The sequence below is a fragment of the Vipera ursinii genome (assembly GCF_947247035.1).
Source record: "Vipera ursinii genome assembly, chromosome: 3".
Classification (NCBI taxonomy): Eukaryota; Metazoa; Chordata; class Lepidosauria; order Squamata; family Viperidae; genus Vipera; species Vipera ursinii.
The window spans coordinates 190,045,192-190,070,758 of NC_139516.1; the positions used below are offsets into that span (position 1 = coordinate 190,045,192).

At 37.3% G+C, this 25,567-nt stretch overlaps 1 protein-coding gene across 1 annotated transcript in view; it reads right to left on the reverse strand.

Annotated features, from left to right (window-relative positions):
• The window catches only part of RGS22 (regulator of G protein signaling 22), a gene marked incomplete at both ends in the record, with an annotated part of 92,338 nt that overhangs the window by 10,048 nt on the left and 56,723 nt on the right, over window positions 1-25,567 (reverse strand). Inside the window, 9 exons of the mRNA XM_083360333.1 lie at window positions 1,524-1,667; window positions 3,778-3,957; window positions 7,220-7,378; window positions 9,281-9,349; window positions 10,453-10,611; window positions 12,394-12,556; window positions 15,438-15,604; window positions 17,036-17,128; window positions 18,963-19,157. Of these exons, the coding sequence (XP_083216459.1) occupies window positions 1,524-1,667; window positions 3,778-3,957; window positions 7,220-7,378; window positions 9,281-9,349; window positions 10,453-10,611; window positions 12,394-12,556; window positions 15,438-15,604; window positions 17,036-17,128; window positions 18,963-19,157 (1,329 nt within the window). The remainder of the gene's footprint in view (window positions 1-1,523; window positions 1,668-3,777; window positions 3,958-7,219; window positions 7,379-9,280; window positions 9,350-10,452; window positions 10,612-12,393; window positions 12,557-15,437; window positions 15,605-17,035; window positions 17,129-18,962; window positions 19,158-25,567) is intronic.

Here is a 25,567-nt window from a genome sequence, read left to right on the forward strand (position 1 = left end):
TATACTTTCTCAGACTCCTGCTGAGAAAGATTTCCAAAATAATTACATATAAAGGAAATATTTTGGGATGTAGTTAGAAATATTATCAAGGAATCCAAGCAAGATCTCTTTGAGGCTCTAGCCTTGGCTTGCAGGGGGACTATCATGGATTATTCCAGTTACTCAGGGGGTTTCTATAGGATCCCAGACCCCTTTCTCTGAGTTCCCCTCAACCTCTGGTTCAAGCAAGAGCTATAGGTAATCCTCATTTATTAACTGCCATAGGGACTGGCAACTCTGTCGCTAAATGATGGTAGTGATTAAGTGTGACCATACCAACTTACAACATTAGTTCAGGTTGTTGTCATTAATCAAATCATACATAGCATTAAGCACTGTGACCACGATTTGTGACTTCCTGCCAGCTGCCCCATTGACTTTGCTTGTCAAAAGCTGGCAGGGAAGGTCTCAAATGACAATCATATGACCACTGCAATTGGTCATAAGTCCATGCCGGTTGCCATGTGCCCAAATTGCAATACCCCAGGGGCACTGTGACTGTTGCAACTTCGAGGGCTGCTTGTAAGTCTCTATCTTCAGCATTGTCATAACTTCAAATGGCCACTGAACAAGTGGTCCGTAAGTAAGAACTACTCGTACTGATATTTTTTCCCTTTTTTCCTCAGGTGATGACCCTCAGCCTTGTCCTCCATCATTAGCACTGAGGAGAAACACTAAGCTCAGAAACAGAATGTCAAATGGCAGTTCGTTTCTTTTATGGAAGAGAAGATTTGGCTTGCCATATCCAAAATAGGGAATATGTTGCTTGTCAGGTTGGTTGTGGGAATCAAGCAACATTCTCTTCCATCATCATTTTGTTCCATTTGGAATGTTACTTCACAACGTATGATATGAAGCCCTGTTCTCTTCTGGCTTCCTTTCCATTACGAATAGAGGTTTTATAGTTTTTATGAGCTGGGATCTATCTACCTCTGCCCCTTTCCAATTGGGCTCCTAACATTTGGGTGGGGGGGGTCACTTGGCTAATAATTTTTAATAATATTTTGTGTAGTGGTTCCTATGCATACAGCATATAGCAACTTTCTGTAAATATAGAATTACATTCTTGGAAGAATTCACAAGAATGAGGCTTCTTAAAGCAGCTTTCCCCAGTGCAAACTGAATTATAACATTGTGTATGATGTAAATTACATTCCCACGCATCTTAAAGGATCAAATTTAGAGAAAGCAGATTTATGGACAGCTGGCATCAAAAGGTCTTTTCATCTAGGTTGTTATAGATCAGCAAACTGTTATAAAATATTGCTCTCTGTCTTAAACTCCTACAGCACCACAAATCAGATATAATAAATGAATACTAAATAGGGAAATGCCATTTATAATGTGGACATTTTTTTAAATTTCACTTCTGCAGGATTTGAATCAGATATAAAATAGCTGTACTATTTTGAGAGTTCATCTTACTTTGACTTATTCACATTACTGTTTAACTGGTATGTGTGAGGTTAATCTGGTCTTCTCACCTTTTCTTCTAATTCTCTTGCTTTTTTTAATTTCTGTATCTTCTTTTCTCTTTCCAAGCAAGGCAAAATAGCCTCATCAATCACATTCCCTCGAAATTCACAAAACTTTGGCCAAAATTTAAAGAGAAGTGCAAAAATAGTCATCTGAAGCAGGGAAATAGAAAAGGATGTCTTAGAATGCAGTACTGCAGAGAAACAAACAGTACTGCAGACAATTAGAATATTTGCCAACAATAAATGCTTCTAATGCACAGCACAAACTCCCAGCATTGTACATACAGCCTTTTAATATTTTACTTCAGACAGGGACATGTTTATGGTTTATGAAAAATTTCAATTTCAAAGCCTTTCCTTAAAAAAATTATAATGTCTTGCATTAATAAAAACATTAACTGGTGAATTGTTTGTGTTTTTAATATGAGGTTTCTAAAACCAAACAAATTGCATCAGAACTACTTTTAAATCCAAATTGTTGTCTAGAATATTTAACTTTGGCAGATGAAGGTTCCTCTTTTGAAGCTTTACTTAAATTTTTGCCTCCAAAAACGTTCAGAAACAACTGAGGTTTTTGAACTGATATAATCACTTTGCAAGAGAGATTATTTCCTTTATATTACAAACCCGAAAGAGTTATGTAAGTGTTATGTACTGGGCTTTTGGAATATCACCAACTCAGACAGGACGTCTCCAGTCCTGCTATTGGTCAACTTTGGGCGGCAAGTATAGCTTCAATCCAATTGGTTAATACCATAGGGCCTGGCTATATATTGAGGCAGGGTGACTCCAATCCAGACATGTCAAACACAAGGCCCGGGGGCCGGATGCGGCCCACGAAGTGGTTTCATGCGGCCCGCGAAGCCATCCTGGAAACAGTGAGGGAACAGCCCCCACTGCCTTGGCCCTGGCCCAGAGACCCTCCTCCTGCCAGAGACCCTCAGATCTGTCCCACTCCTGCCCAGGCCCCCATAGGCACCTTTGATGCGACCGATGTAGAGCTGGCCATGCCCACCCAGTAGGCCATACGCACTCTAGCCATGCCCACCCAGTAGGCCATGCCCACCCTGGCGACACCCACCCGGCCCCCTGAGGGCAACCGCAGTGCTGATGCGGCCCTCAATGAAATTGAGTTTGACACCCCTGCTCCAATCTCTCAGTACAGTTTCCGCTTAAATAAAGTATGTGTTTGTACTGCTCTGTGTGTTCTTATTCCTGCTCATCAGAGCCCATGACATAATAGAAAGTACAGGTTGTGCTTGACTTATGACCCCACAACTGGGGCCAAAATTTTCATTGCTAAGAAAGGCAATTGTTAAGTGAGTTGTCCCCAGTGCTATACTGTTTTTTTTTTTGCCATGGTTGTTAAATTACTGCAGTTAAATGAAAAACATCCAGCTTACCAGCTTACCCCATTGATTCTGTTTGTCGGAAATCAGCTTGATCACATGACCCTGGGATGCTGCAACCATCATAAATAAATGTAGATTGCTGAACCCCTGAATTTTGATTACATGATTGTGGGAAGATTGTGACAGTCGTAAGTGCAAGGATTTTTCTTTCTTATCAAAAATTTCCTGTGTACTGCATCAAACAACTCTGAAACTTCATACACTTTCTAGAGTATTTCTTAGGAATCACCAGAGACTAAAGTTGGAAGTGGCCCTTAACAATATTTGAATGTGACAAAATCTTATGTACAGGTAATCCTTGACTTAGGTCAATGGAGCATAAATTTTATGTTGTTAAAGGATACATTTTAAGTGAGTTTTGCCCCATTTTACAACCTGGCTTGCCACAGTTGTTGAGTGAATCACCGCAGTTGTCAAGTTAGCAACACAGTTGTTAAGTGAATCTGGCTTTCCCCTTGACTTTGCTTGTCAGAAGGTCACAAAAGGGAATCACATGACCCTGGGGCACTGCAGTCATAAATAGGATCTGAATTTTGATCACGTGATCAGGGGGATGCTGCAAGGGTCATAAGTGTGAAAAGTGGTCATAAGTTACTTTTTTCAGTGCTTTTGTCACTTCAAACGGTCATTAAATGAACTGTTGTAGATCAAGGACTACCTGTACACAGATGGAATCTCTATGCATTTCTTGGATCCTATTTTCAATTATTTTTAATGCCATATTATCAAACTAGAGTATGCCAATCTAGATTCCGTAATAGGGACAGCTTTGCACCCACCACGTTCATTCATAAAAACAATTCTCAATCTACAAAAAAAGCATGATTACCCACAAGCTTATTCTGTACCTGTGCTTCTCTAAACACATATGGGCCTAGCTCTTTCCTGTGTTCAATGATCTTTTGGGCTTGTTCCTGAGGTATGTCAATCTGAAGAGCAGGTGGAATGGCAGAATTAATAAAGCAGTTGATAATGGTTGTGATCTTATCCTGAATAATGGATTCACTGCAGTGAGAATGGCACAGGTCCTGAAAATGAAGAAACAAAACATTCAGCGTATGTATGCAATTACACAGTCAACATGTAAATCAGTTTTCCTCAACCTGATGAGTTCCAGATGTGTTAGGATTGCAACTTTCATAATTCCCAATCTGTATGGCCAAGAACTGGTGGGAAATTCTGGGAACTGCCACCCCAACATATCTGGAAAGCGCCAGGTCAAAGAAAGCTGATGAAAATTATTTAGATAGTTAGCTTGATTTATGTCTAAACTATATTTCCCTAGGCTTTCTTCAGGTTCCATTTTTCAGGCCAACTCACTTTACAAAAATTTCCCAGGGAACCACTTCAGAATCAGAGCTTCAGTATGTGAAAATCTTCCTCAGTCCTCGTCACCTACTTCAGTTTGGCAAGAACCTAAAGAGGTTCTCAGAAAAGGATCTCAGTAAGTAGGCAAGTTCAAAGTTTCTTAAGTAATCAGATAAAAACTAATTTTAGAAGGGAAGATCTCTCTCCCTACTCCTTTTGGACCCGCTCTGCAACCATAATTGTTAAGAACAGAGAGAAAAATCTAACTTTCAGAAGACCTTTTAGGGTATTAATGGCCAATAGGTGACCTTTAAGATGTTGTATGAAGTATAACTCTCAGCCCTAAGGAAGCTAATCAGCTGATGAGAATGATGACAACGTGTACTTCAGTAACATTCAGTGAGGGGTTTTTTGTCTATTCATTTCATATTATTTAGCCATACTGTACCATGAACTATATATTTTGATTCTATGCCAAGCACGTTGTTGTGTTAAATGATAACAAATATTGCAAACTGTGTGTGATAAATATGTGAATTTGCCACCACTCCAGTATAGGATTAACGAACTGTTTGAATGTTACACTTAATAGTATCAAGACATCTCTAAGATGATGAATTCACACTAGTTTCTCCCAACACACACACACACACACACACACACACACACACACACACACACACACAAGGAGAGAGACAAAGAGAAAGAGAGAGAGATCTATTTTGGGGCTCTCTTGCGTAGTTACTTATATTGATCTACTTTTCTCTCATCCTTGAATTCAGAGGAAAACATACTAACATAAATTGCACCACCTCTTTGGCTTCCTATCATTGGGCTTCAGCAATGAGGCTAGGCAATGTTACTACTGTACCCTCATACAGTTAATATAGGGAAGTTACAGGGCAACAGTTGATGGATTCCCGGCTATTCTTTCCTCTCCCACCCCATATCACCTACAGTCAGGAAGACCAGCTCCCAGTTACCCCACTGAACATTGGGTGGAATTGGGGGTTCAATCCTTAATTATTATGGTTCATCACACAATCAGCCAGCTGTGTACACCAAATTTGGCTTATCAAATCCTTCCCAGGCACTTGGGATAGGCAGATGCTGTCTTTTTGAGGGTGTTAAAGATATTGCCACAGGGTATAAGCCAGGCATGTCAAACACCAGATGTCACATGACGTCGCATGACGTATCATGACTTTTTCCCCCATTGCTGGCAATAGGGTGGGCGTAGTTTCGGCATGACGCATCCGGCGCGTGGTCCGGCAGTTTGACGTGTCTGGCATAAGCTGTTACAAGTAAAGCAGCCTTTTGCAATTGACTGATGGTGATTTTGTCAATGCCAGTGGTGTTCAAGATGTTCAAGTGGTGCTCCAGTTGTTTTGGGTTTGCCCCAAGACACCTATAACTATTGGTATTACCTTTGTTTTCTTTTGCCACAATTGTTCTACTTCTATTTTTAGGTCATTGCATTTTGTTATTTAATCCAGTTCTTTCTCTTCTAGTCTACTGTCTCCAGGTACTGCCATGTCCACTATCCAGACATTTTTTGTCTTTCTTATCATCTATTTTAGTGTCCTACCATTTCTTGCTTAAAGGCAAGTGGAATTTCTTGCAGATAGATCAACGCAGTTATCACAAAACTAAGCAAACAACTTGAATGTGTGTATAAGATTCACTAACTAATGAATAACTTAACAATGAACAATTAAGTTAATTTTCTGAAGCACAACATACTGAAGTATTAACTAAGCACAGAAGATGGCCTCACAGTCAAGATGTCAGATGAAAAGTTTATAAATTGCCATACAGTCTGCATAAACAAAGGGGGCAGTTGGAAGGTTATACTAGAAGGTCAAGAGCAGAGCAAACAGCAGAGAACAAACCAATATTTCATTACATGCTAAGCACCCATTTCAAATCAGTTCTGGTTCAAGGTCTTATCATAGTTTGCTATCGCAGTGTAGACTCTTTTATAAAATAATACCAAGGTTAAACCAAATCCTGGAGGGAAGAGGAGTTCAAAGCATGGAAGGGTGGGAATCAGGTGAGGGCATATTCTAAATCTTGTAACCTCAATTAGGAATTATGGTTTGGATATTATACTTGAACAGCTACAGTCTAGAGCTACAGAATGGATCAGGATTTCTTGCCAGACTGTTTATCTTATTTGGAGAAAGCCACAGTATCCTATCCTGGGTTAAATACAACAACCACAGAATGACAGTGCTTAAGTAGCCTAGAGACTGCCATCTAAACTGGGTAATAGGATCAGACCTGGTCATCACTTGAGTGGAGGACTAGGAAGACATTCCAGAGATATAAACAAGACCAGGGCTTTTTTTGTCCTAGAACGCTCAGAACGGAGTTCCAGCACCTTTTTTGGATGGAACCTTGTAGGGTAGGCAAGGCGGGTTGTATGACATGTGTGAGTTCCAGCACCTTTTAGTTTTACAAAAAAAGCACTGAACAAGACAAAGGGGAAAGAATGGGATATTTGAGAACAAAGTATGTAGTCACCAAGGTTGTGTTTTTGTTATGTATTGGGCTTAATTGTAACACCACGTGGTAAGCTGGAGCTAGCTAACAGCTCCCAGCAACTCAGACACCCCGTCTCCAGTGGTGCTATTGGCTGCCCCTAGGCGGCAATGGGTTGATTTAAACCTATTGGCTGCCACCTAGGGGCCAGGCTATAAATTGCTGCAGGCTGCAGCTCAGTTCCTCAGTTCAGATCCTGCAAGCAAATAAACATGACCATTGCTGAACTCACTTGTCTCGTCTTCATTCCTGCGCAACGATCTCACTACACAACAGTTTTGATATTTAGCTAAGTAATAGGACAAGTCTCAAAGAGTCCAGGAGTCAGCATCTTTAGATCTCCTACTCTGAAATGGTTCCAAAGTAATACCATTGCTTTAGACATAAATGTCCTGGTCACTGAGTAACTGCATTATTTCCATTCCTTAAGTGCTGTACCTTGTATTTCTGTACCTCCTGCCAAAAGATCACTCCATTCTTCAATAAATCTCCTTTCAGGGATACAAACTGTTGAAACTGAAGAGCTGTGATGGGATTCATCAGCGCTTTACGGAAAGTAATTATTTCCTTAGACGAAAGCACCCAATTCTTCTTATGCTGTTGAAAGGAGGGATGGAGAAAAGAAAGTGCACATTTTACAATGCAATAATGCAAGCATTGCTTCGGGCAAACTGTCTGATGCTTATCTCTGCATTGACCCCAGTGTTCAGTAGTTCATTGCATAGATGCAGTACAATTTGGCAGCCACTGTCTCTCTCCCACTCTTTTGTTTGATTTGGGCAAAAATTGTCTGGAAGGGACAACGGGAAAAAGGAAATGACTAATAATGATTTAGAACATATGACTATGCTGTAAGGTATGAGTTATGAATAGAAAGGGGAAAAGTTTGAAATTGTTTAGAAACATGCAAGAGTAATCACAGATTGGGGAAGGTGCAAGTTTAAAACTGCCCTGCCCTTGACAACCTATCTTGTTGACAAAAGCCACCTTAATCAATTGTCGTGAACACAGACAGACGCTGAAAGTTTGTGTTTCTGAAGTTAATGCCACCGAGACTTTCGTAGGTCTTCACATCAAGAAAAGGGGAGCATGGGAGCTAAGTACAGAGGCAGAATAAAAAGAAACTGAAAGAAATCAAAGGCAATGAAAAATCTAAATAACACTGCAGATCCTATCAATGCAGCTGAAGGAGTCAGAGATCAGGCAATAATTTGCAAAACAAATTTGAAACATGACATCACATACATTTCTCTTACCCTCTTCCAACTTTTCTGAGAGACATCTTTAAAAATGAAATGTACTAGATTAGGAACAGGGGAAAAAATCTCTTGACGGGATTCCCTTCACACAAGATGCCCCTTCTGAACTATTCCTGTCTCGCTTTCCTACTTAACCTGGCTGTGTCCCCCGGCAGTGTACTACCTGATCCTTTCAAAACAAACAACCTCAGGGAGAAAAAACAAAACAAAAACCTTAGTGCCAGGTCCTTAGTGCTCTCTGAGCTTGGTTGTTTCATTACCAAACTTGTTTTGTCATTAGCACAGAGTAATCCTCAACTTACAACAGTTCGTTTTGTGACTGTTCAAAGTTACAACAGTACCTCCAAGATAGAGTTTGCTGTTCTTTGAGATAGAAAAAAAGGAAAAGGCCAGAACTGGCCTCATATGTCATGTCACAAGGCTTTAAGACATTTAACAATCAATATGATCATCATGTGAGAACGTAGCTGTAACTGAAACAGACTTTCTTTGATATGATTAATCCTGCTCACTTTGCTGCATATTTCACATTTTTATGAGTTCATTTAATTGCTCAACAATAAATTATCTTCCAAATGGTAAAAAGCAATGTTTTGTTCCAGTTTTCTGGATAAAGACAATGTACTTTCTACATTAAATTAAAGTTTAAAGAAAGCCATGGCAAGCAATTAAAATAAGTACAGCACTGTAATGCTGGGGTTCAGAACCCAACTATCTTTTTTATGTTATATAATGTACAAAATAGTGATCTGGATTAAGGTTGGCCAATTTCCCACAAGGGCCTCAAGAGATACTGAAGTGAAGCAGATGCTTATAAATCTTTGCAAGAGGCAACATTTCTCAAGAGTTAGTGTTCTGGCCTACACAAAAAATAAAATATCAAAAGCTTGTATCTTTATTCAGGTATTGTTCATAATTTATTAATTGCACTTGTAGCCACAGAAACCAGAAACAACCTTTTTTATTTAAAAAAACACAATTGAGATTTCTTTTTTTTTAAGCTTCTGACTCCAATTCTGCCAAATCCAAGAATAACAGAGACTGTGGCATTTGCATTAACTTACTTTTGTTAATTTAACAACATGAGCCAATGCTACCCACATAGCATTATGAATACAATACTGAAATGACTGCTCTTACTCAGCTAGGCTTACTCTCCTGTTTATGTAAGGACTGCATAGTTTAGAGGATGATAAGTCCATATTACACAAAGACCCAAGTAGAAACAAACACAACTTGCCTTCCATGGTGCTTGTTTCTTTTCCTGTTCTTGAATTACAATGTCTTCTACTGCCTCTGCCATATGTAGCTGAAAGCAAACATGACAAAACAGCATATTGATTACTTGCATGAATATTAATACTGGTGTTGAGGGTATCCTCATTACTTTAAGGATCTCCTAACTCTGGTCAAGATTAGCATTGATTAAGTTTCTTTGAAAGAATGAGATTATATTTTCTCCAATCTGGATGGTCAAAATCAAACACACGGGCTATTTTAAAATTTGAAGCCGGTGAGGAAAAAGGCACACAGATTGCTTCCTGAAATGACATGGGCCTGAACAGACCACCGCTGAAAAAGAAGAGCTGCCCTTAGATAGACTAATACATTTTTCCCCAACTGTTGTTTCTCCTAGTCAGGAAAGTAATCTGATACACTGAAGAAACTTTGAAGAAATGAAAAGAACAGAAAACAAAGCCAAGCTTAATCCCCCAACTCTACATCCATAAAATCAGTGATGTGAGGACTCTGCAAATTCAACACTTTTCCTTTTTGGAGGGGTACCAAGTTGGAAACGACTAGCACGCATGTGCGGGGGAACCTTTACCAAGTTAAAAGCTCCTTCTTATCCAGTAGGTTCATTGTAGCACCGAGCAAATAATTCTTTCCTACACTCAATGAAAGGCCTGGCTGATAGCCAGACAGGGACTCCATTTATTTTACTATTCTGCAGAAGAAAGGATCAATACTGTTCCTGGCAGAAGACAGCGCCCTAGGTGGGAGGATGAGCAACAGCCACAGTGTGAGAAAAAGACAGCCTGAGCATGAAAGAGCCAGCTTGCATTATCCTATGAGCTTCCACATGGACTGAATTGCATTTGTGTCTCAGGGAGGGAGGGACTGTGCATGATGGAAAGAATCTTGCAATGATCAAGGTCTTTACCTCCCGCCAGCAAACTTTGGAATGTTTGCCAGATGGAGAGCCCCAGCTTCAAAAGCCACTTTCATTTTCAGTGGCTTACAGGAATACCTACTAAGGGATCCCTCAGAAGAAGAACTGCATACCAAGTCATCTGTACTATCCTGCATGCTTCTTATTATCACTGATTTTTCAGATAATCAAATACTCTGAGGGATTCGCAGTTCAAATTACAAGTCACTAGACTGCCATATAAATTGTTAAAATATTACCTTTCGTGTTTTGCACATTCCCAAATCTTCGCGGGTATAAAACAGAGGCAACCACTTATTTTCTAATCTCCTCTGAGCATATTTTTGAACATCTAACAAGATCACAGGAGCAACGTGTTCATGAAGTACTTGCCCCCAGCCTCCACGTGACTTCATAACCTAGTAAAAACATCCAGGGGACCACAAAATGTTCAACAGTAAAGCAAAGTTAGTGTTAGATTACTGGGCAATTACTAAGGCAAAACAAGTGAGGAAAATCCAAATTTCATTTAAAATTGATTGATATTTGAAGTATGCTATGCACTGCCTTAACAGGGTGGCTGGCTGAAAAAAATCAAAAATTCCAATTAAAGTAAAACAATAAAACAATTATTTCTAAAACAGTTAAATAATAAAAACCAATAAAACACTCTGGGAACTTAGATAATCAAATATTTCTTGAGCTCCTTCCTAAATTGTAACGAAGAGGGGGATTGCTTCAGCAATAATGGGAAACATTCCTCAACTAGGCCTTTTCATGCAGAAAGCAACATTAACCAGAGATGCTCAATATATCTCTGTTAGGACCCACCAAACCTGCTCCATTGATAGAGGGGATGTTTAGCAGTAAATAGCTTGGTACTAAACTATACATGATTTTAACCATCATATGGTCTTTATTTTATAGCCCAGTGTGTTTTGAATTAAAGAAGTCCTTCTTCAGAGCTACTGTGTCTATAAATCAACTTCAGCTTTTAAGGGAAAGAATTTCCACTGTAATAGAGTGTTCATAAAATCCTTTAATTACTCTCTATTATATACAGATAAAGGAATGTCAGCTCCTTATTAGGTAATCTGTCAAATCTAGGTCAACATTTGCATCTGTTGTCTTTCTTATAAGTTGGTCTACCCCCCACCCCACCTCATCATGCCAGGTACACCTAAACCATGCTGAATGTAAATGATGGAGGTCATAATCCAACTCAGGGTAGGAAAGATGGTTACAGTATAAGCATAGTTTCCACCTAATTGGAAAACAGCTGTTTCCACCTACAACTAAAATGAACATAAAATGCACAATGTCTATAAATTGTCATCTAAAATAACTTTTTGTTATTATGTATAAGAAGATACTCAAAAGGAAATCTTGAGCAGGAATTTCATTTTATATATCTGAGATATTTGAATTTTGGTTACTGTCCTGTAATATTTTGGCATTTTCCCTCTCAGATCTCCTTTATTCTTATTGATCTCTGATTCTAAAATACATTATGAGACCTGATTTCTTCCAAAACAACAATAGTAACTAAGTTTATATGCCACCCAGCTCCCAATGACTCCCAAAGCCAAAGAACTGTAAGATAATTTTACTAAATCAATTCATTTATGCACATTTACTGTATTTTCAAAGCATAGACATGTATAACTCCAGGCCTACACACTAGCTAATATTTAACATGTTTAATAAGACAAATATGTTAATTTCAGCAATCTTACAAGTAGGGGTGAAATTCTCTAATTTTAGAACCATTCAGTAATTTCAGGCACTCTTTTCTTCCTTGCCAAGAATGAAATATTTCTCTTCATACAATATAACTGTATATATTTTGAACGCAACTGCAACTAAAGGAGACCTTTAGAGTAACCAAGGGCCAACAACATCCTTTCAGAATTTCAGAGTGAAAAGTTCTTTCTGCTCAGTAAATAGACCATGCCAGGGGGAGAACTACCAGATCCTGAGCCCCCCACCCTGAAGGAAAATTGGGATATACTTTTACATATTAATTTGCATAACATTTATTTTATATGCATATTCATGTTTATAATATTTGCAAAACAAAAACACAATGCATATTGGCCACCAGGAAAAATATTGCTTAGTACTAAGCACACAGCAATCTTATGTTAGAATTAACCGAACCAACAGCTCCTTCTACTAACATTTTAAATGCAGCCAGTTACCTGCTCTTGTTCTTCTTTTGTAGCTGGGCTGTCAGGTCCAAAGAAATATTTCTTGTTTAGATATTTCTTTTTAATGTCTTTAGATTTTTCATCTCGTTGTACTTTATTTTTGTGTAACATTCTTCTGAACTGCTCAATGTCTATCCAGCATAGGAGGTCTGCACTACAAAAGAAACAATATGTTTTAATCACAGCATCATAAATATTACTTCACACCAAGGATGGGTGAGGTTGGAGGAGATGGTCACCATGTACCATCTACCATCTACCGACATTACCAGAAAGGGCAGATTTCCCCTCCCCCCCTTTTTAAACTATTTTAGGCTGAAGATGAAAACAAGTACAGGAGGCCTCTAGCAAATAAATTGTTCCTATCCTCGCCTTAAATAATCCCATTCCCATCCTCTAAAATCACCATTCTCCTAAGTGGCTTATATTCTTATTCATAATTCTTCAGGCATATATCCTAATGAAATTCTATAATCTGAATAAACATGTATAGAATTGGTCTGAGTGGTAAAGCACTTTATCACTCAGACCAAGCAATTCTTCCACTTACTTTACAGAAGTCATGAAGGTGAACTGACAACTTCTACAAGCTCTTTAATATGATAAAGACAAGATCGCTGGTGATGTCATCAGCTTCTATGAACTTGTCCACTTTTTCAAATTTATGGTATTATATAAAATGAAAGGAAATCCCCATGTAAGCTACCTGGAATTCTTGGAGGAAAGGTGGGCATACAAAGCTAATAAACAAACAAACAAACAAACTGAGGTTGACCTCCACTGACTATGGATCTATTTATGTATCCTTGGCAATAACACGGAAGAAATTTGTCATACGTTCCACAGGAAAAATTTTCAACTTTCTAGTCCAACTATTTAACCTTCCAAACCTGATAAGGTCTGCCACAGGCTCTTTTGCTGCCACGTCTTGAGAGAGTGGAATTATAGGAGAATAAAAAACAGCAGGAACAGCATTTTCCTGATTTTTGCTGAATTTATAAAATGTAGGAGGGGGGTAGCTGAGTCTTGGATGGGAGACCATAAGGAAAACCCAGAAGGACTATAAGTCAGACTTGGACATTGCAAAATGTCCTGCAAGAAGCCAACAGCAAATCACTTCTATATTGTGGGCAATAAAAGTAATGGCAATGCCCAGAAGTTGACATTGGTTTAATTGCAACAGCAGATGTAAAATTATTACTAAGGCAATTAGGGTTAGGGTTAGGGTTAGGGTTAGGATTAAGAAAACTTTTGGTATTGTTTAATAGCTGTTGTCTTATTAAAGCAACCTTTCGACCTTGTAACCTTCATGAATTGTATTCTTCCAAGAATTTCCTAACCTACATGGCCAGACACATCTGGAAGGTGCCATGTTAGAGAAAGATAAATTAATAGCTTCCTAAATGGAACAGACTGCTTATAGCAGAGGTGCCCAATCTTTTGGGCACCAAGGACTGGTTCCATGGAGAGAGGTTTTTCCACGGACCAGAGGGTGCATGGTTTTGTGTGCTGCCTGCATCTCGCGGATGGGGCTTTGCTTGTTTGTGCGGCTCAGTTGCTGGCATGCCACAGCCCGGTACTGGTCAATGGACCAGGCTTATAGCCACTACAACTATAATGATTACACTAGACTATAATTGCCCATAATACACAAAACTCTTCCTTCCTTTAAATTTCTACACTGCATGCTGGACAGAGGACATAGTTCTTATGTAATACAAAGAGCAGGGATTTCTTTCTTTGAAAGTAATTGGCTCATTTACATGCCCCATTTACTATTCCAACTGAATCCAGGTTTTAAAACTCTTTACTTCGGTCCAAGTAAGTTAAGCTTGGAAACTAATTTATGTAATCTATAAAATGTTATGTACCTTAATTGCACACGTTACAGCTTTGCAAAACTTTGATTCACAGATTTGGTTCAGCAAATCTCTGAGCCAACTTTCCTACTACATTAGAAAATGGAATCAAGTGGTCAGATTTGAAGAGAAAGGATTTGGAAAACCAAATTGAAAACAATGCTTTAAACTGAAGTGTTATGTTTAATTGTTTTTTTTAAAATTGATTTGAATTGTTAAATTGAATTAAATTAGTATTTCTAAGTTAATTGGGAATTCAAACTGAACGAATCAATTTCTACACTCTAATAAACATCACTGCTAGGTTGATCTTATTGCAGAGGATCTTCAAAGCAAAACAACCAAGAGGAAAAAAAATGATATGATCCAGAATATGTTTCTCAACCTTCGCAGTTTGAAGATGGGTGGACTTCAAGTCCCAGAATTCTGGGACTTGAAGTCCACCCATCTTCAAATTGCCAAAGTTGAGAAATACTGACCTAGATCGCTATAGCAAACCTCCTGGCTTATGTAGGGTTTGCACCTGTAGCACACTAAATTACATCTTTTCAGAATTCTTGTAATATCTTACTAAAGGAGAGATATTTTGCACTGAATGCTGCAAGTGTGTGAGATAGCAAAATTTATTCCATTAACCTGACCTGTCTTATATTCTTTATTCTTAGGTACTGGACAAATGAACTAGAAGAAGGCATGCCTACAGATATGGATATCATATCTTTAATCAGTGGATGGAAATGACAAGAACAGAAGCTGGAGTATTATGAAAATTCAATATGTGGCTGGGACCAAAACATTTTTTAAAAGATGGAATTTGGAGTGAGGTATATAATAATAATAATAATAATAATAATAATAATAATAATAATAATAATAATAATAATGATGATGATGATGATGATGATGATGATGATGATGATGATGTTGGATGGGACCTTGGAGGTCATCTAGTCCAACCCCCTGCTCAGGCAGGAAACCCTATACCATTTCATGCAAATGGCTGTCCAGTCTCTTCTTAAACAAATCTCATTTCTTTAAAGACGTTTGGTGTTCAAAATCCACCAAGCAATGAAGAATCTTGCCATTTCATTATCAATGAGGTAAGATATAGAAATTATAAACATTACTAGGGAAATTGGAGTTCACAACAGGGCCACTCAGTAACAGGTGTAATACCTTGCTGATTGCTCCTCGAGAAAGATACGGAATTGTTCCAGATCTATCCTGTTCTTAAGCAATTTCATAATGGAGTATGATTTAAAACCTTCAGAATAATCTTGATCAATGGATTCTACAAGTCGAATAGACTCAGACTTCTGGAGAACTTCTGCAACTGCCAAAGCCTAAGGAAAAAGTTGCACAAGATAATGCTCATACTTCCTGGTTTCTTAGCCTATAAAGATATGTATTTCTTCTTTTTTTATGCAGTTTCATTGTATTTCAGGTTCAGAGATTAAAGGACACCTCTGTGCATCCAGATCTGTGACTGGGTATATTTGATTAAAAATAATATCTATATCATCTCTTGTCACTAATAAATGGCTTTATGTAGGAGTGATAGCTGACTACAAAAACTAGGGTTGTGTAGATATCTCTATAAGAGAAAAGAACAAAAAGGTCATCTATTACTTTTTTTATATCATCATCCTGATACAGCATAGGCACCATGACAATTGCTGGCATTTTAAAGATATGTAGCCTTGTGGCTCAAAAGAATATAATGTATTGTCCCTCTCAACACAATATATGACTCTAGGTCACCATAACAGATATAGCTAGAAAATGAGGACATGACTTCTAGAAGTTGATCTGCATATTACACATATGTTGTCTATAGCACTATTACAGAGCCAAACTGTTGCTTTGAAAAGGGGCCATTTTGTAACATCATGCTTTCAAAGCACTTTTCTTAAAGGAGATTGGTATGTTCTGTTCTATTGTCCTCCCTGCAATGGGCTTCTTTGGTTACATTTGCTGGGAATTATGAGGGTTGAAGTTCAACACATTGAGAATTTCCAGAGGTCTGCCTTAGGATATGATTTAACAGTATAACTATTTCATTGCTAGAGAAAGGAGAACAGCCATGACTTTTTATGACATAAATACTATTATATTATACTACTATTCAGGAATATGCCCAGCATGCATTTTATGGATTATTGTATGAAATATTATTAACTGGTGGATGCTATATTAGTATGTATGTGAGAAAGAGCAATGAATGTAGCATCTTGGCTTTATAACTAAGATGCCAATAAAATCTAGTGAGATCTACAATTCATCCCTCATAGTACTTTTAATATAAAGCTGGAGATTTGAGTTTTTGGGGTGATTCACCAACTGCTTACAATTAATATTAATTCCCATAAGTTCATAGAAAGAAAATAATATTCATTTGCATTTGCTAATCAGATAAAATTTCCCCTATACTGGAGTTATACAGTATGTTTATTGTCCCATATTCTTCCTTCTATTTTATCAGTTAGGAGTAATAGTATTAGTAGTATTAATAGCACTAGGATAAATATTGTTGGTTTCCATGCCAAGCCATTTCTCATGACACAGTCACTATAATTTTTGAAGCCAGGCAGCAATTGGCTGGTATGGACTAAAAGTTCGTCCATTGAAAGTTTTAATATAGAACTGCATTGTGTAAAAACTTCGTAGGTTTCTCAAGAGACAGATTTGCTGCCACAGAGAAGCACATGGGGTTAAGCGCTAAATATGAGGCAAGAATAAGGATGTTGTTTTTGTTAATAGGTGCTTGACTTTACCTCATCCTTCTTGGAAATGCCCTCTGCATGCAAAGCCTGCAGCTTTTTAAAGTACACAGAGTCCAGCTGTCGAATTTCTTCCACCAGCTCCACCTAATAAAATAATAAGTTCTGTCATCCACCCAGTATATATTACAGAAAGAAAGAGGAAGGGGTAGGAGAGGAAAGCTGCCAATGACAGTGGGTAGAGACGAACCACACTTGCCAGGAGCAAGACAGATGTTTAGGAGACATATCTCTGCATGTTGCATTTCTCCCAGACCAGATGATTCAAGGAAAATATTTGCTGAAACAGCTAAAGCAACAAAAATTGTGTGTACCCATTTGGCCCCTCCAGAATTAAGAAAGACATGTGGAGTTGCTTCTGGGTAGCTTCCTTTATTGTTCCTTATCTATAGACAGAAATCTTGCTAAACTAAAGCAATTATATGCATCACTATATATATATATATAAAGGTAAAGGTAAAGGTTCCCCCGCACATGCGTGCTAGTCGATTCCGACTCTAGGGGCCGGTGCTCATCTCCGTTTCATAGCCGAAGAGCCAGCGCTTGTCCGAGGACGTCTACGTTGTCATGTGGCCGGCATGACTAGATGCCAAAGGCGCACGGAACGCTGTTACCTTCCCACCGTAGTGGTCCCTATTTTTCTACTTGCATTTTGACGTGCTTTCAAACTGCTAGGTTGGCAGAAGCTGGGACGAGTAACAGGCGCTCACTCTGCTACCCGGCACTCGGGATTCGACCCGCCAAACTATGCTAATTGTTTTACCCAGTTCCTCCAGACCAAACATTCCATATTTTGCCCTCTGGAATTGCAGCCCCTCACTACTGGGAATCCAGACTACATTCTACCACAGCATCTCACTTAGGGATAAATATTCTCTTCAAAGAAAATTGTGGCAAAGTCACTAGCAGTGTGTGTGCGTGCTAATTGATAGGTTCGTTTTATGTTAAACTCGTTAGATTTATGTTAAATTTTGTTTTGTTTTTTTGTTTTGCATGAAAAACAAAATTTAACATAAACTCACCAGTTTAATATGGACTAACAAGTGCATTTATTTGTTGTTGTTGTTTTAAATGCTAAAAGCGTTAAAAAGAACAATGCTTCTTCTGATAGTGAATGGGTTATTGGGACTACAGACAAACAGTGTTTATTAAAACATTAACAACTTTTGGTATTATTTGTAAGTTACCTTGGTAGATTTGAATCCAGAAATTTGAATTGCAAAACAAATAAACAAATAAAAAGGAAGCACCAAAATATAGCATAGATATCAGCATGTTGGAAAAAATGCTAAGGTCTGTTTAATTACAAAGGAAATCCTACAACTAAAAACTTAAGGAGAAAAAATTCAAAACTTACACTATGCTCAACAGCCATAGAATTGGAAAAGAAAAATAGAAGAATGGATTATTAACTTGGACAGGAAGGCTGATTGATCTCTAAATGGGAATATTCTGGAACATTTATCAAAACATAGGATTCAAATGGTTGTAATTAAGCAACTGGGGAAAAAATTCTTTGAAACTACTATTCTTGCTGGCAAAAAGGAAGAAATAATTGCTAATATCAGCTCCTTTGAACTGCTGTTGGAAAAAGGCATCCTAAATATTTTATCCGAAATTCAAGTTGAGGAGTATAATCGTAGCTAGTAATATTGTTTTGTTTTGCAGAACTATGTGCCTATAAATTACCTTGTATCACCTTGTTTTGTTTAATTGGCATAACAATAAGCCTTAAATTAAAAAATGCCAATGGCAGTCTTTTTACCTTTGAGCAAAGAATTTGGGAGTAATATGGAAGAATGAAAAATGCAGACTGTTTCCATAATGATGGTGGGAATGGACTAAAGTTCAAACAAGGGAGAGGCTGAAACAAGGGTTAGGTCACAGTTAGAAAGTTCAAGACAGATTTCCTATAGATTACCTTCCCATAGATTTCTCGGTCTTCTTCTATCATCTTCATCCATGGAACCAAAAGAATGGTGAGGATGTATTCTTCTGCTGGGTCAAAAAGATCTTCAAATGGTGGATCAATTCTTTTGTAAATCTCATTTTTTGTAGACTGTTCTATTCCAATATCCAAAGCAGCAGAAGGAGCAATATAATTAGCATAAAGGAACTGCATTGGATTTAAAAAAAAGAAGAGATAAATTGCTCCACAATTATCCAGTAAAATAAAATTCTGTTAAAATGAAAAATCAAAAATGTTGCAATATTATTTGACTTTCCTTAGTTTTTTTTATTGTGATACTGTAACTAATAACTGCAACGTGTAGTTTCTCCTTTCTTCGCTACTCATCTTTTTCTGATGATTTCTACTTTATTTTTTTCCCCTCAAACAAAAAAGTTTTTTCTCTTGATCCTAAGATTGGTTCATGTACAAACTTCCATAGCTTTTTCGGTATTTGTGAATGAGATCCAGATATGTACATGTTACTTATTGTTGCAGACACAGTGATTTTAAACAAGGACACTTGGACACATTATAATCTATACATAAAGTAAAATCCTGCAATTGTAGATCTATGTATACTATTCTCTACGGAATGGATATAAGAAAGCACTGTATAAAGAAGGAGCAGTGGTATAGGGCAGGTTAGATTAAAATCTGTCAGAATATTATAGTTACATGGAAAGTTTCTTTTAAAAAATACAGAAATAGTTTTGGGAAAATGCCACTGTGTGTGGTCTAGTAGTAAAATCCACTTTAATGTCATAGTTCACTGCCATTTCCTTCTGCAGCACCTTCAGAGCAGCTAGACCTCAACTATAAGTCATCAGTGTACCTTATTATGCTTATTTTTTGATTGGTAAGAAATTCCAGGGTAACGTTATACTGGCTTTGTTTCCTTTGGAAGAAGATCAGTCCTACCAATATTTTAAAATAATGACATTTATTTATAGCTATCCAGGTTGAGCACAAGTCTGCTACCTCAGAGAAAACAACCAGCACCACAAAATGTTCTTAGCTTGTCTTCCGCAAGTCTGTAATTTCTCTTCACATGTGCACATTATCTAAAACAACATCACTCTTAGCAAGCAATTGCCTAACAGCTGAAAACCCCAAACAGTCATTTCCCTAATAAGATCTTCAGAAACATTACCGAGATTATTGAGACACTTGTCAGCAATATTACTGAATTAATTATTTTTTCTATTTAAATCCCTACAAAACAACATTTGAGAACTAAATTGCAAATGATGACCCAATGTAGTTCATCTTCTGTGAGTTGTGTGAAAAAATGTCATGCAACTTTGAAGACTATATTGAAATTACCAGGCTGCAGAATTTTATTTTAAAAAATTGACAAAGAAAGTAGCAACTAATCTTTATGTAAAAGCTGGTTTCAGTCCTATATGCTTAGATTATTTTTTGTCTCTCACTCTCTATTAGCATGCTTGGAGCATAACAATAAATGTTCTAAACTCTGGGAAACTCAAATTCAATTTAGTTTGGATAGGAACTAATGGTGCATAGCTTAGTTCTGATCCAATTGGAATAACTGATGTAGCTGAGATTATTGATGTGATTCAACAACAGAATCTGTCAATTCAAAGAATTGTCTGAATTGATTTCCCAAATCAAACTTCACACAGCCCTGGTAGAAACTATTTTTTTTAACGTGAAATAAATGGAACTTTAAAAAATAGAGGGAGTGTTGTTTTATTTTATTTTTTTTATTTTAATTCCATTTATATCCCGCCCTTCTCCGAAGACTCAGGGCGGCTTACAAGCTTAGCAGTAGCCTTCATTCTATGTATATGCCTGCTTATTAGGGCTTTCACACACACCCCAAGCGGCATTATTACAAAGTCAGCTTAATTGCCCCCAACAATCTGTGTCACATTTTTAAAAATTACCACAATATCAAAATGTGAATACTTTCAGGGACTACATACTGTGATGAATAAATATATGGTGATTTTACAATGTTGCATTTATTAAGGCTGTGGAGTTTCTTTAAAGAGATGCAGACCACCACAACAGCTATGCTCCTGTCAACTACAAATATCTTTGGAGAATTGGATCTGAAACATTACACAGCACCATTCTTTAATAAGGCATCCATATCCTTTTGAATAAAAACACCCCAGAGGGCCGTTTACAATTACTTAAAAACAATTTTAACAAAACAACCAAGGACAGCACGCAGAGTCAATATTTAAAACCAAAACATAACAAATATTTTCTACCAGATATAACAAATGCTTGTTTAAATAAACAATATTTATATCCAGCAACATGAAAAAACAGCCAGGGAGGACACCAGCTAACTTTGTGGGTCAAGTTGTTCCATAATATGGGTGCAATCATTTAGGAAGCTCTCTTTTTCAAATTAATGAATAGTCTTCTAACTTAGATGGGGGCCAGAATAACAGTTCTCTTGGGAACAGACATATTAAAGTTGGAGCAAATAGATTTTTAACAAGCAATCCAAGCTATTTCCCACTAACTGTCCCAGGACTCTAAAACAGAGATTAAGAAAAAACCTCCTCACAGTCACAATCCTGGCACTAATCCTGGGTTGTTGCACTGGTGTCCTAGCCAGGATTTCCTCCAGCTGGCCAATGGGAAGATACAAAGAGGGGGAGTAGCTGGCGCTCTTCCACTGCTTTTTTTCCCCCTTGCTATATTTGCTTTTGCTGGGGAAGGAGACAAGGAAGGGACTAAAACAATAGGAGCACCAACATGAGAGGAAATACAAGACTACTCCTTGGAATGAAGGATGGAGAGATGTTAAAAAGAGGCCACTACGCCTTGCCCAAAGGAGTTAATAGACAAAGCAAGACTTGATTTCCCACCAAATCATTCTGTGGTTCCAGAAGAAATATTGAAAAAAAATGCCTGTACTGTGTTCCTCTAAAGCATAGAATTACATAGCATTGGAGGGTTGAAAGGGTACTTGGATGTTTTGTACTTTAACTCCTGTACAAGGGAGGAATCCTCAGTCAATCCCAGTCAAATGGCTAATCAACATCTGTTTGAAACTCTCCAGTGATGAAGCACCCTTGACTCCAGGAAGTAGGTTGTGTTCTCTGCTTAACAGCTCTCACAGTCAAGAAATTCCTTCTTATTTTGAGTTTGTATCTCTGTCTGTAAAGTCTCCATCTGTTGGTTCTTATCCTATCCTGAGGCATCATGGAATAAAAATCTACACTTTCTTCCTTGTCACAACCCTTTAAGTACTAGAAGGTTGCTGTCATGTTCTCCCTGAGCCTTCTCTTCTTTAAGCTCAACAAATCTAGCACGGCTCATACTTAATCTGCTTTCCAAAATCAAGAAAAGCAATAGAAATAGCCAGACAGTTCTGGTTTCAGATCAATGCAAAGACTGATCTGGGAAAATCAAACAAGACAGCAAGCTCAGCATCAAGGTCCAAGCCTTGCATGTACCAAAGGGGTGTCTAAGCAAGAGCTAAACATATGAATTATATCATTTTCTCCTGGAGGGTCAGTCAGAAATTTAGTTTTAAGAAAATGTGCCATTTATAACTGTGAAGGAATAATCTGTGAAGCTCTGTAGTACAGTATTTGCTTTATTATAACTCTATGTTTTGAGGAGAAATTGATAACTGAGCACTTGTACAAGTAAAGTCCAGGCTGTGGTCACCATGGCATTTAGAGGAACAAGGAAGTAAAGAAATACGGAAATATTCTTATGGTATAAACTTTAAGAGGTACAACTGATGACTTCTAAGACAGGAAGGTTTTCCACTACTGCATGGCTATCTGGTTTAACTTATTCCTAGGCTGAAACTGCACATCAAAGAGAAATTTAAGTTCTTCTCCAAGATGGTGCCTTCTGAATGTGTGGGATTGCATTTTGTAGAATTCCAAGTCAGCATAGACAAAGGCTGGAAAACTAGGAATTCTGACAAGCCTACATCTAAAGAGCCCCAGGCTGAAGAAAATTCTATGAAGCCAATCATAATGATTGAACTACTTATACAGTAAATTTGCAAGCTTTAGCTGACCTAAATTATATCATTCATGACATTTGTGTGATGACATTGTGATTCCTGTGATGTCATTTGTCACTCAGATCAGATCCTAAAACTCAGAGCACTTCATTGGTTCTAGACGTCCAATAGAACAGTATCTGAATGAGGTGCACTTGGTCTGATGGATTTCAATTCAATGAAAAACCACATCATCTGCCATTAGATGACTACTGAGTGCCAATAATTTCAATGCACTTTTTTCCTTTTCTTAATTATGAGAGCTCTCTATTATAAGTTCAATTCCCGTTCTGTTTATGCTTTCCAGTTTTTTGCTGGAACACTACAGCTTTCAAATGGTCTTTGTATAGGATAATACTCCCAACAATTACTGTATGATACAGTCCATTACATGGAAATATGTTTTAAATGGTTTCCTATAAATGCTTGAAAAGTTCATACAAAAGTCACAGTATATATAATAGAATATCAGACTTCATTTATTTGGTGATTTCTTTTTTTACTTCAGTAAAAGGAGAATGTTTTATTCTATATTGCCTCTATATATTTCTCTATAACATAAAATGTATTAGAGATGGGCCTAAAGCAACTTCCAGATGTGGATTCTGCTGGGGTTTTGCATCTTTATGTGATTTCTAAGAGCAAAATCTGGAGACAATAAATCCAGCCCCCCCTTCCCCATGCCCCTCTCTCACGCCCCCTTCCCCACCCACCCCTTCCCCCAAAATCAGGTCAGCATTCTGGCTTTTAAAATCCTGAATCCAGGAAAGTAGAAATGGATCAACTCATTTAATAAAATCATAACTTTTCTTCAAGTTTCAAATCATAACTTTTCTTCAACTCAAACTTTATAATCAAATCAAGCATTAATCCTTCTTGAGTTAAATAAGGAATTATATGATTAGCCATATAATCATATAAATAAGGAATTATATGATTAGCCATATAATGTCAAAAAGTTAGATCTATGCTGCTCAAACACAATTCAGAACACCTGTATTATTTTCTAGCAGCTTAATTCCTGTCTACAGAACAATGCATCATATTTTTATATAAACTGCCTTTGGTATATGTACCATAACTATCTTTCATTTTTCTACCTCTAAACAACAATTTTTCCCAGGGCCAATTCCCACATATGTTTGTTGTTTTACTTTTCCAATTCAGTTTGCAATTTACTATATGTACTTATAGCAAAATAACCACATACATTCCTTTCATTATACATACAGTGGTTCTCCCTCTGGAATACATTGTCTTTTCTTTAATATATCACAATGTTAAGACAGATATAAATCAAAGAAACAAAAAGGCTTAATAGAAATCAAATTACTTGTTTTAAATGACATTATTACTCTAAATACAAAAAAGCTATTTTTAAAAAAGGGGGGAACAATTTATCTGGAAATGTCTGTGTAATGTACAGTAACATGAAGAACACCCTGAAAGACTTCAGTAGGTGGTAGCTTTTAGCAGGCTTTGTTTAGGCTCAGAAGCCAAACAGAATTGGTCCTGGTTAATATTTGGACTGAGCACTACCAAGGAATTCCAAAATTGTCGGCTATATTGGGAGATCACTCAGTCAGTCTATCTGTCCGTCCGTCCATCCATCCATCCACCTATCCATCCAGAGCAAACCACTTCCATACCATTGCCAAGAAAAGTGCATGGATGTGTCCTTGAAGTCCTCAAGAATCAAATTTGGCTCAAAAGAGATTTTAATTATTATGTCAATACAGAGTACTAATCCTATATACAGCAATAACACATTAGTTCTCCAAATAATTGCTCTTATGTAATCAAAACTATAGCATCCACATAAAGAAAAACAGACATTGGAAATCTTGATGAACCCAAGGTGCACAGAAATACAAAAAGGCTTTAGAAGCAAAATAGAAGAGGAAAATCACAAAATAGTGAAATCAAGTTTCAGCAATTTCATTGGCTAAAGAAAACTGAATTTCTTGCTTGGGAAGGGTGGAAGATGACTCAACTCAATGACTAGAACTTTAAACAAAAAGATTTATACTGTAAACATTTTGCATATCCTACTTATTTATTTCTATGAAACCTATACCCCAGGGGTCTCTCTGGATTCCATTGTCATTTCTTCTTGTCATGAATGTGTTGATTATTTAAACAATAAATTCACTCCATGCTCAGAGTTCAAGGAAAGTTACATCATAAATCATTCATATAAAAACTGAAGAAATGAAGAATCTGTTAGAAACTCAATCCTAGCCACATAAGAAAACTCCAAAAGAAAGTGAATGCAATATTTTCCACGGAAGGTTAAGAGGGTTTCTGATAGCCTTAACAATAAGACAGAACAGCTTTCAGAACAAATGCATGTTTATTTATATGTAGTATTTGAATATTGGCTTTGGTATGCACTGATTTGATATAGTGTAAATTTGAAAAAAAAAACCATCATAAAAGCTGCATCACTAATATAAAGGAGCTGTCTTACATCTCTCCAGATGACGGTTATTATTACGATGAAATATTTATGTGTAGCCTCTCACTAATGACTTCCTTAACATTACTTTTTATCATCTTCATTCAAAAA